This window comes from Lycorma delicatula, chromosome 7 (assembly GCF_047948215.1).
Source record: "Lycorma delicatula isolate Av1 chromosome 7, ASM4794821v1, whole genome shotgun sequence".
In the NCBI taxonomy this organism is placed as follows: domain Eukaryota; kingdom Metazoa; phylum Arthropoda; class Insecta; order Hemiptera; family Fulgoridae; genus Lycorma; species Lycorma delicatula.
The window spans coordinates 103,039,072-103,052,086 of record NC_134461.1 but is presented as its reverse complement, the minus strand read 5'-3'; the positions used below and the strand labels follow the sequence as shown (position 1 = coordinate 103,052,086).

Below are 13,015 nucleotides of genomic sequence, written 5' to 3'. Positions count from 1 at the left end.
TTTAAGCAATCTGTCTACTGAAAATTACTAATGGAAAAATAAAACACGATTACTGATATGAAGTTATTGGTAATTTTAAAAAGCATAATCTGCTAGCAAAGGCTAAAAGAAATTGGTTAGTAATTGACAACTAATTGCTAATAGATATCACATATAGTTTACTTAGCAACATATAGGTTTACAAAATTTTTTCTATGGATAACCACAAACAGGTTTAGGTTTTATATATATGCCTTTTGCTTTTTTATAAAACCAATAAATATAAAATAAAAACAATTATACATTTTTTCTCTAACAAAAGTAACTTTTATTAAATATTTTTAAAAGATTGTTACGTATATGTACAAAATATTTAATCATTACATAAAAACAACAGGTTAATCAACTTCTCTTAGTTAAAAGTTTAAGAGCTAGTTCTTCATCTTGTAGAAGGGAACTTCTATCACTCTTCAATCTTTTATTATTGTTCTTTATATTATCTGGCTTTCTTTTCTTTCCTTTTCTTGAAGAATTCCTAAGCATAAAGAATACCAAAACTATAGTCAAAATATCACACAAAAATATTAGCTTAAAAAAATATTATACTTCTTTTCTTTAAATAGTATTGGTAAGCTGATGTTGCTCCTTTATTGGTATACAACAGACAATGCCTCATCTGGTAATGCATACCTCTGTGGTTGGAAAGAACTGAAAATTAGCCTACGACTTCTGATCTAGTACACCTCAAACAGTGAGTGCTATTTCCACAATTCTATGCCTATTGTTATATGATTGGAGTATACCTCTACAGCACTTTAAAATTGTATACACACTGTAAACAGCTGAAGGAAACCACAAGTACATCATTAACCAAAATACACATTACAATTACAAATGTAATTTCCCTCTATATTACACTCTTGTTACAACTTACAATAATTACCACAACTTTCCTGTTTCCTATTACTCAATCTAATTGTATCATCGATAAACATTTCCATTTTAATTCCTGTATTACAATATTTAATAGTTACAAAGATAATATTTTTTATTTTCCTATGAGAAAAATATTACCAAGTAATTCTGTTTTTAAATGCAAAAAAAAGTTTAGCAATGTAATGTAAAAATGAGTCATGACCATTAACAATTATTTATAAAACATTTTTATAAACAAGATTTATAAAACAATCTGAATCTTCCTAAAGTTTATACAAATAGTATTTTTTTTTTAATGAACAGTTCCTTTTATTTAGAAGAAACAACAGAAACACCCACTTTTACATAACAGCATGTATAAAATATCTGTAAATACATGTTTTATTTTTCTTCAGGGTACAATTATTTAAACAGTTCATGAACTATGTCTGTAGAGTACTACAATAGCTGTATTAAACTAAAGGAACAATTTTCTATAGTTTGTAACTCCTGCACACAACGGTTCTGTAAATTGCAAATCCAGATATAATATATTCATGTCTATACATATACTTACTAAAGTCAGCAAATTTATTTGAGTCTAGAGATTTTTAATAATTAATATTCTGTAATATCTAGCCCAACAAAATAAAGATTACATGCTTAAAAAACTTGTTAAGATAATCATTTAGAATTCAATTAAGAATAATGTAGAGGATAGTCTGTAAAAATTAATCATTTCACTTTTAAATAACAAGCCAACTAAAATGTGTTTTAAGGGAGATTTTAAAGATTGTACAGCTGAATGGCAATTAATCTTGTGTCAAATTTTCTCATGCGATTTTTATAAAGTCAAATGCAACTTTACAGTCAAATGACTGTAGAGTTTGATCGAGCTTTTGGCACTGGAGTTACCAAAATAGTTAATGTCCAACTACTAGTTTTCTGTATGCAACAGATATAATAGTGGAGTTGAAAGTGTTAAAAATATATGTGCATACTTTTATATGCTTCCCATCAATATGCTTAGTCTTTCCACTAATGCAATAGATACATGTGGAAAGCTTATAGAAATTTGTATTGGACTGTTAATATTTTATCAAGTTCTACAGTTGCAAGTGAAAATAAAATAAAATTTTAACCTATCTTAAGTTTAAAATTATTTTAATTATCAGCTTGATTTAAGATTTGTAGGGCAATTGTTCTTCGACATGAACTTTTAGAGCCTAAATAATGTAGCTCTTTTTTGCAGTGCAGTGTAAATAACTACACAAGTTATCATATTTTTCATACTATTCAATGAACTTATTAATTTTTTTTTGTAGCTAGATATTTATATTAATTATAAGTCATATGACAACCCACACATTTTTCAAAGGTGTAAATATACATCTATATATCATGTAAATATACATCATATAAGCTAGTAGATAAAAATTTGTATAATGCATTACCTAGAAACTGTATCATTTTTCGAAAGAATTGAATCATCATCATCACTATCATTCTCTCCTTCCTCACTGGCACCAGTATCTTCATCTTCATCACTATGCACTCTTAATTGAGATGACTCTGAAGAGCCTGTTTCACTTCCACTTTCATCTTCATTATCATTATCATCATTCTGTTCAAACTCTTCACTCAAATGATCTGATTCATCTTCATCACTATCACTACCTTTTCTTAATTTTTTCAGTTTTAACCTCTCTTCTTTATGTTTCATTTTAATCCTTTCTTTAAATAACTGCTTATCAATTTTATCTTCTTCTCTTAAAACCTTTTTTGCTTCTTCAATACTAATACCACCTCCTTCACATTCTTCTTCATATTTTTTACCTAGTTCTGTTACTTTTTGTTTAAATTTATTTTCTACTGCCTGTAATCATAAATAAAAAATTGTGTAGATTAAAATAATTTGAATAAAATATATTTCACACAAAAAATTCTGTTAACAGTAACAATTTCTCTGACAACTAAATCATAAATAAAAGATATGTGTATCATACAATTATTTTTGTAATTTGTTCTGCAATAAATAAGTATGAGTAGAACATATTTGTACATCCTACTTTCTTTAAATTGTATATGTTATGAACTAGTAATTTATTAATGTAATACCTAGAATCTCGTAAAAATGTTATTCACAATGGAACACAGGGGATATGAGAACCAGCAGCCCTATATTAATAGGCTAATATGACGGATCTTAGAAATTTTACCTTAAGTAATTATGCCTTAAGCTTAGAAAAATGATTGCTAGAATGCTACTTTTTGGTGAATTGATGGCATTATATTTATCATATTCTTACTTGTCTTATATACTACTTTTTTATATATACATTTTTTTTTTATTAATTATGAATTGTGACATTAAATCAATTTAAAATAAACTGATGGTGTTATCAACCTGTTGTATTTGAACCTCTTGTAATTAGAAATCATAAGTAAACAATTTGTCAGATTTGAGCATGCCAGAACATCTTTCAGAAGCAAGTTTCTCAGCAATGTGTGGCAGATTTATCTACTGTTTAGGTGTTGGGATATAACCTAAATTAAAGAACAGCTGGCTTTGCAGAGGTCTGCCCCTCATGATGTCAACAGTGCATATAGAATATTATATTCTGGGGAAGGCAATATTAAAATTTAGACTACTTCTATGGATAGAGGTAGGAGCTTATCTGGTGGTTGAAGGTCACTCCATGTTATTTATACAGAACTGGCATATACATAGGTTAAATTAACTTTTTTTAAGAAATAAAGATGATTTGAAATGTTAGGGCTATGTGTTGACAAACTAAACTATATGGGCCAACAATGACATGTTATTGGGTACAACCACAACAACAACAACAGAAACAAAAAAAAATTTACAGAAAAATATTGTTAAAAACTGAAAATTATTAGCGATACCACTACATATTTGTCCAATGTTAGCGTTACAAATAATTGTAGAAGGTAGAAGAAGGTCCACAGAAAATTGGGGGCATTCAGGCAGTATAGGAAGGAGATGGCTGATTAAAAACAAAAGGCAAAAATTATGTTTTCCTGATATTTCAAACTAAAATTAAATACCTGCTACACTAGTACAAAAAATTAAAGGGACATTAAAAAATAAAAGTGACAAAAAATTAAAGGGATATTTTATGATAAAAATGATTGAATTCAAACTACTTCAACTTTGCAACCAAGAGGGCAAGAGGCTTAGAGAGACGAATAAAAAACAAATTTAAGCTTGATTACACTACTTTTTGAGTAAATTACTTTTAAGTAAATTAGAGCCTGATATTAAGAAACTCATTAAAGTATATCATATTCATCTTTCACATTAATGTAAGTGTAATTTTTCAATTGAAAGCTTTGTTTTAATTATTGTAGTGTTATATTGAATATACTATCACTTTTGTTGTTATATAACTATACAGATACAATTTTAATTTTTGGAAAACAATTTAATAAAAATACTTCCAAATATAATTAAATATGCATTCTAATTACTCTCATTTAAAATGTAAGTTTCAATTCAGGAATAGGATTTGCCATGTTTAAAAATAATAATTACAATTGCTGTTTTTTAAGAGTAAATTTTAAAAACAGAAACTACAGTTATTATTTTTAACAGCTGTTAAGTTTAAAAATTTTGAGGGGTGCTAGAAAATGTTTGATTCTCAATGTGGGTGATGGGAGAAAAAGTTTGAGGATCAATGCTCTAATACAACCTGGCAAGATAAAAAATCATAACAAACATCATGGACCAACGAAAAATTACCATCATAGGACTTTTTAAAGTCAGAAACACAGATCAAGATCCCATGGAATCACAAGGATACAGATTATACAAAGTGATTCCCAGAAAGGGAGTGATGAAATAATGTCTACAAATAGGAACAGGATTTTTAGTGAACATTAAAGTGAGAGACTCAATCCAAGAATTTAGAAATCAGAATCCCTCAGAATATCCACAGTAACTATAAAAAAAATCCAATAAAATAAACACAGAAATAAATGTCCATGCTCCCCCTAATGATAAAAATAACCTAAAAACAAATTGAAAAGAAACAGACAAATACTGGGATCTACTTGATCTAACAATAACAAATCGTGTACAAAAATTGAAGTCTCCGAATGTGTTGGAAGTCCTTGAACGCCCAATTAGGAAAAGAGAGAAGATACAGAGATCATTGGAAACTGGCCAGCACAAAAAAGAATAGCCAAAGATTAATAGAACTCCGCAGGAACCATGGCCTAATATCCAAATTAGCATACTTCATGCGAAAATCTGAAAAATTCATGTGGAAACCACTCTTCATGAATAATTACAACAGAGAAATCTATAATGTGAAAGAAGTAAGAGGGACTGACACAGGATATGATCACTACCTAATAAAAATAAGATTCACTCCCATAAGAAGAAGAAAACAAACACCTGAGAACAAGAGAATAGACCCATCCCAACTAATAGAAAATTAAGAATATATACAGCTATACAAGAAATAAAAATAAAAATAACCGACAAACTAAAAAATCTTGTAAACCAACTAAATTCAGTAACAGAAGAAATAGCTCCCATAAAACCCAGGAAGAAATATCAATGGTAAAATGAAGAATGCGACGAAGCAGTAAACAGAAGACACAAAGCCTGACTAAAACCCAATCCCAAAAGTCAGAAGAATCATCCTTAAACTTAATAAAGCAAAGAAAAGAAACCCACAAAACCATTAGAAGATACCAATACCACAAAGATACCCCAAAAAAATAGAACAAGAATGCAATAGGGAACCAAGAGACAACAAAACATTCGGCAAACATCTACAAAAACATCCCAACACTAATGTTTAAAGGCAAAAGCAACAGAATAGTCCACAACAACAAAAAATGATGCAGAGATATTAACTGAATCTTTCACAAAACTACTAAGCTGTAAAGAACCCCTGGAACTGCTCACATTAAATCAACCCTCAAGATCACCTTAACTAAATACCTAGTCGACATTTGGATCAAAGAAGAGCTACCAGAAAACACTGGATGTCAGCCATCATCCAGCCACTACACAAGAAAGGAGACAAAAAAGACCCAAACAACTACAGAGGAATATCATTCCTGGACAACACCTACAAAATCAAGGATCATCTACTACAGAACAAAAGATCATCTTTAAGCAGAGTTTGGGGAATTCTAAGGAGGATTTAGACCCTGAAGAAGATGTGCAAACCAAATCATTTGCATGAAACTAATGATGGAAATATACAAAAAGAATTATAAGAACCTGATAGTAACCTTCATTGACTTCAAGAAAGCGTATGACTGTATACAGAAATTCTCTTTTCAAAATATTAAGAAATTTCGGCCTACATCCCAAACTAACAAACATAATAAAGCTAACACTAACAAATACTCAGTCTAAAGTAAAATTCAGAGGGGAAAGATCAGAACCATTTGAGATAAAGACAGGCCGGAGGCAAGGAAATGGCCTATCACCACTCATTTTCAACTGCACACTCAAGTTTACCATGAGAGAATGGTGCAAGAAATACCCCAAGAATATAAAAATTGGACCAAAAAGAAAGGAATAAAACTAAGCTGCCTAGGCTTTGCAGACGATTTATTTCTATTAGCAGAAGATATAAATGAAGAAAAATCCAAATAATGGAACTCCAAAACATCAGATTCCAAATATCCTTTGAAGAAATAAAAATAATGACAATCAGGTCCAACTCCTAACTAACAAGATAAAAATAGAACAATAAAACTAGTCATTCAATTAAAATACCTCAGCAAAATAATAACCTACAATTTAGATGAAGCTCCTCAATTCAAAGCAGAACAATCAAACTTCACAAAGAACAAAGACGGACCTGGTCAACATACAACAGAAAATGCCTATTGACAGACATTACACAACAGTCCTAAAACAGAAACAACCTATGCAGCAGAGACACTCTTCAACCTAAAATAACAGCACAGGGTAAATAAAACAGAAGATAAAAGACAAATCGGAAGAACTTGTATCAACAAGAAGTACCGAAACCATGGACAATGGTGGATTGTTCGTGTTTGAATCAAAGAAGAGCTACCAAAAACACTAGATGTTGGACATCCATCCACTTTGTAAGAAAGGAGACAAAAAAGACCCTAACAGCTACAGAGAAATATCACTCCTGCAAAAATAATAAAATAAATATTACACCTACAAAATCAAGGATCATGAGCAACAGAACAAAAGAACAAGAACAATAAGGTCCTCCACAAGAAAGTAGATCCATCATGGAAACTAAGCATAAGAGAAGACTGGCTTTTTTTGCCCATATCATGAGGACAACATACCAGAAGATACTGAAGAGAATAGTCCTACACCTTTGACAGCTGGACAACAAAGGAGGATACATATGGATTAAGGAGATAAAAGAGGATATGGAAGAACTTGAACTGACAATTGAAGACACCCTGAACAAGAAGAAAATAAAAGAAAAACTGAAAGACAGAAACACATGACTTACTCACAAAAATAAGATGAACCAAGGGGTATAATTAGATGAAGTAAGGAAACAAAGACTGGAACATCTAAATAAGTACTGGAAAGACCAAAACAGTGTGCTCTTTAAAGAAATAAATCTGACATGGAATGACTTAAGTGGTCCAATACAGCCTTAAAACCATTTTTTTTTTTAAATTACTCAAATTTTCCATTTTTTGTAAATTATATGACCACTAAATTTGTTAAAATTGCATTCAAAAAATTATTGAAAAAAAAGAAGAAAAACACCTTTTCAGAGAAAAGTCCCCCATCGCTTTTAGAAATTATTAATTATTGGGAATTCATAGTAGGAGGTTAAAAAACGGATCTGATTCAACAAGCAATTAAAAAAGTCAAATGAACAAAGATCTCATAAAGCTGAATAATTATCATAGCTACAAACAAGAATACACATTTTTTTTTGGTAATTCCCAAGATTATAATGGAAAACTCTACAGAAAGAGATAATTTCTAAAAATTTACTAAAATTTCAATTTATATAAGAAGTAGCAAATTAATAAAAGAAAAACTAATGAAAGTTAAAAAAATTCTTCTATATTTAAAGTAATTTAATACTTGCCTCGCCTTCTTCAGTAAATACAAGCCTTTTATTAGCTACAATATTTTTTTTAAGAATACGTTTTGCTATTGCGGCTTTTGTTAATGGTTTTTTCTTTGTTTTACTAGATTCATCTAAAGGAATCATATTACCTTCTTCTTCATTATCCAAATTATGATTAGTACGTTTTACTTTAAGAATCTCCTCATCGCTGTCAGAATCATCTGTTATTTGAAATAAAAATTGTATAATTACATAAATAATTATCATTATCTAAATCTATACAATGTATTTTGCAGCTCATTTCAAATTTAATAAAATGAATAAATTAATATTTCCTATTCTGAGTAGCTGTATTTCTTTTTATAACCTATATGTTTTTCAGTGTATTTAACTTACCTTTTAAATGTAAAAAAAAATTTAATATTTTTTTAACTTTTACAGATTACATTCTGAGAAAAAACTATTAACTGCAGAACTATTTTATCATTATATTTTTAATTCTACTAACATAAACCATCTAGTGCAGAAAACTGAAATATGACATTTCTTACTTTACTCTTATTATGGTAGTACTTTCATGGAATCCCGGATCCTATGAATGCCGAGATCCTCAGTCATGATTGAAATTTATTTTATTTCATTACACATTAAAAAATACTAAAATAAACCATGCACCATGGTGAAATATCTGTTACAGTACAGTTTTATAAAATTATTTTATAATTATTGATTCCCAACTAGTTTTACTCTGTTACATATAAAAGAAGGAAAGTACTCCTTTCAGTTAAAATGACGTTGAAGATTTGTGCATTTTTTGGCTACAGCAATCACAAAAGAACATTTGTAAAACACTTTGGTAAAAGGTTCTGTACATGTATATGTGTACACTAAATCAATTTATATCTGAAGAGTGTACCCAAAAATCTGAAATTTGGATGAAAGATACCTTCAATAAACAGAATACTGAAGCATTAAAATTTGATGCTGTTATAATATAATTTAGGGGTGAGGAAATGAGGTTTGAAGTGGTATTTTATATTTTTTTAAGTATAAATTTTGTTGTTTAAATATAGATTTTGCTAAGAAAATGAAACTGGTATGGGTAATATATATATATATATATATATATATATATATATATATATATATATATATATATATATATATAATAATTTCAATAATATTGTAGGATTAATAAAAAAAATCAGAAATAAATTACACCTGAATGGTTGTCAATACCTTTTTGACAGATTGTTTACTTAAGTTTAGATAGATTTAGAAGAGAAAAAATATTTTCTTGTACAGAACCCTATAATTAATGAATTTTTGTAATAAATTTACTCAAACATCTTTAAATATATATAACACTTATATCAACTAGCATATTTTATCATGTCCAAAAAAGTTAAAAGTATAGTATGACACTGATCACATTATTTGCTAAAATGTATACCTAATACTTCAATTCAATAGTCTTTTTCTCGGCCGGACTAAAAGTTGAGATCACAAGGATAAAATGTGTCAGTACTTTTTTCTTCTTTTTTTTAGCAACTATGCTTACTGGTTTATGCTTCATTGGTTATGCCAGTGAAACATAAACTGCATCAAGTTATTTCATCTTGATCTATGAGAACAAGTATTAGTAACATGATTTGGACTGATGGCATTACAACTGACTCTGTCAGTTGTAATTCCTAAAGACCTGGTTTGCAACTACTTCAATTAAATTTTTTACACATAAGTTGTTACCATAAAAAATTAAATGGTTGAAAAACTGAAGTATATTCTAACAATAAAGATTGAAACGATAACTTCCAGTTTATTTATCATTACTTCAGGAATTTAAATCCATTACAGCTATCTATGATGATGGTAGGTGAATTAATGTAGCATTTTTCACAGAAATCCTGACCAGGATTTAAACCCAAATCCTGTTTACCAGCTAAGTTAACTTGTTAAAGTTGATATCAGAAAATCTACCTCCTTTGAAGACTAATAAAGATTAATATGTGAAAAAGTATTCTGCAAGATATAACACAATGTGTCCTGTTACAAAACATATTTAATGAAAAATGAGATTCAGAGAATTAAAAAATGTACAATTCTACGATGTAATGTCAGGTCCTAGCTATATATTTGTAAACAAAAAACTGACCAATTATCATTATCAAAGATAACTGATCATTGCTCATTATCAAAGATAGCAAAATATAGAACTAAAACTTTCCAAGAGATCTAGCTAGTTGCACAAGACTAGAAACAATAAGAAATAAGTAGAATGAAAACTGAATAATTCCTAACAAGGTGAAGGAGTTTGTATTTCTTTTTTTCCTTCAGTAATTTGACTGGTTTGATGCAGCTCTCCAAGCTGCATCAAACCAGTCATGTTTGTATTAAACGTGCTAGAAAATTATTGATTCTCAATGTGGGTGATGGGAGAAAAAGTTTGAGGATCAATGCTCTAATGCAATCTGGCAAGATAAAAATCATAACAGACATCATGGAGCAACGAAAAATTATACATACTACTATACTATTGATGGACAAATGAAACCAGTTTCGTTTGTTTGCATCAGTTATGCTTGTATTTCAAGTTTTGAATTCACAGTATGATTACACAAAATAAATTAATTCTACAAACAATCAAAAAATTAATTTGTCTAATAAATTAACAAATTCAACCAAATTATATAAAAAGTTTAAGATAAAACTTCAAATAAGAGTTAGAAGGTGAAATAAAGAATGTATTTACTGAATTCCTTATACTTTTAGTAAAACAAAGGAATGTAATAAAATGGTTTAGCTAATTGGACCTTAAAATTTACCTAGTTAATTGGTTAATTAGACCATAAATATTATTAACTAGTTAAAGACACTTAAATTACAAATCTCTTACTACATTTACAAACTTAGAAAATCAATTCCTAAACCTATTAATATAAATTCACCTTAATGTTTTTTTTCCAATTCTCCTGAACATTCTTGACAGAACTTTCATAGTGATTACTAATTTATTAGAAGAAATAAAATAAAGATATTTTTAAATATTTAGAAAAAAATTATTTTAATGTAAGCTCATCATATGAAAAAATGCCTAATTGATTTATAACCATTACATTGTGTTTTGACAACATCCAGAACCTGACCCCTCAAAGTCCAAGTGTAATTTTGAGTTAACTCAAAAGTGTCATGGGGTCTAGCTCAGAGTCACAGAGCTCACCATTCCCATGTTGCCAGCGGGCTGGTGCCCTGGACACCTGCACAGCTTGCTTCGTCATCATTCCCATCTAATCAGAAAACTCCACCCTGGACCCCCACACTGTACGTTATCCTCATAGTTGTGAGAATAATACTGATAAATAATAATTATAGTATTCAGGCTTTACAGAAACCTGAAAAAGAAACTAAATTATAAAAGATAGAATAATAGTAACTAAAGTGCAGACAACTTGTGACGATGAAAAATTCATACTTATTTCTTTGACATGGCAGAAATACATACAATAATAAAGTAAAAGGATTATTTTTTTCCCTTAATGAATATCTTTAATTCACAACTTCATCCTCCTTGAAATAATGAATATTTATTATAAATAATGAATATTATTACAGAAGAAATAGTGAATATTTTTTTACTTTTAAAATCTTCCCTGGGATAACACAAATGTAACCTGCAAATCTGAAAATAACCAGTTGGTTGGTTCTTGCGCGATGCAATAAAAATCAAACAAACAAACTTTATATATATATATATATATATATATATATACATTTCTGAATAATTGTGATCTGTTAGATCAAGAGTGTACCTAATGCGTGTAAAAGTTAGCTTTCAAATTACTAACAAATAGCCCATTTGAATTTTGAAATCGGACAATTGTTTTCACATATTATAAGAGCACCTCATTGCACCTCTCAAAACAGTACCCAGGGGCACCCCGTTTGTTACCAGTTGATGGTGATGACTGGCCTCCCACAAGGTGATTGCATACCTCACCACTCTAGTATCACATACAGTCCTCACAGGAAGCCCATTATTGTTAAACAAAAATTTATTTAATATTATTTTATTTAATGTAAATTTAATTCTATTATTCTTGTAACACTCATTCAATTGAATCAAATCATTCAGTTCAAATCCAGCTTACACAGTGACAAGAGAATCACAGTTCATTAATTAATTCAGTTCAATTCAATTCATTAAAGTTTGTGCTTCAACTGGCAAATCTCCACTATTAAATATATATATATACATTTTTTTCATGATGAAATATATCTAAAGACCTTCTCAGTTATGCCACAAAACATGGGTAAAAATTTGATTGCAATTGATCAAGTAGTTTGTTTATCCCGAACAAACAAAATCCTCTTCCTTTTTATATAATACAGTAAAACCTCCCAAAAACAGAATCTGACGGGACCGACTAAAAATTCCATTTTGAAGAGGTTTCCATCTTGCACAGTTTTTAAAAATCGAGCTTAATATATTGTGAGGTCCTATGCTATGAATTATACAAATATAAAATGAAGTTAGGCATGGATAAACGTTTGGAATAATCCAGAAATTATATGGCATATAGAGAACATTAACAACTAATTTTCAAAAATTGTTCAGTTACACTAAAAGAGGGTGTTTTTTTATTTTTACAAGTAAGTAATTTTTCATTTAAAAGTTATGTTTAATTAGAAGAAATATACTTATTCTCAAAACACAATATGATCTAACACTAATTCTAGAATAAAATTATTTTCTAAAATAGTCAAGTTCAGTTTTCTGTTTTAATAATTTACTCTTGGAACTTTTGTTTTCAAAAATATTTCTAGTGGTTAACATATTCTGTCGCAAATCATCGCTATTTATACACATCGTGAATTCTTCCAGCTGTACGACCATACTCAATACTTCTGTTTGTAAATTTTGTTTTCTGTGTCCTCTCCTTGTCCTACTTCTGAACTTTCATAAATCTTTTTAATTTCAAACAAAATAATTTCATCTACAGTCTGAAATCCTTCTTCAGTTACCAAATCACTATCAATACTCACATAGT

The 13,015-nt window shown here is 29.1% G+C and overlaps 1 protein-coding gene across 1 annotated transcript in view; it reads right to left on the bottom strand.

Annotated features, from left to right (window-relative positions):
- Positions 1 to 289: 289 nt before the first annotated feature.
- LOC142327461 (putative ATP-dependent RNA helicase DDX10) overlaps positions 290 to 13,015 on the bottom strand; it is a 37,709-nt gene continuing 24,983 nt past the window's right edge. The window contains exons 11-13 of the mRNA XM_075370554.1: positions 7,982 to 8,188; positions 2,349 to 2,766; positions 290 to 514 (exon numbers count right to left, since the gene is read on the bottom strand). Coding sequence (XP_075226669.1) covers positions 382 to 514; positions 2,349 to 2,766; positions 7,982 to 8,188 — 758 coding nt within the window. The 3' untranslated portion in view covers positions 290 to 381. The remainder of the gene's footprint in view (positions 515 to 2,348; positions 2,767 to 7,981; positions 8,189 to 13,015) is intronic.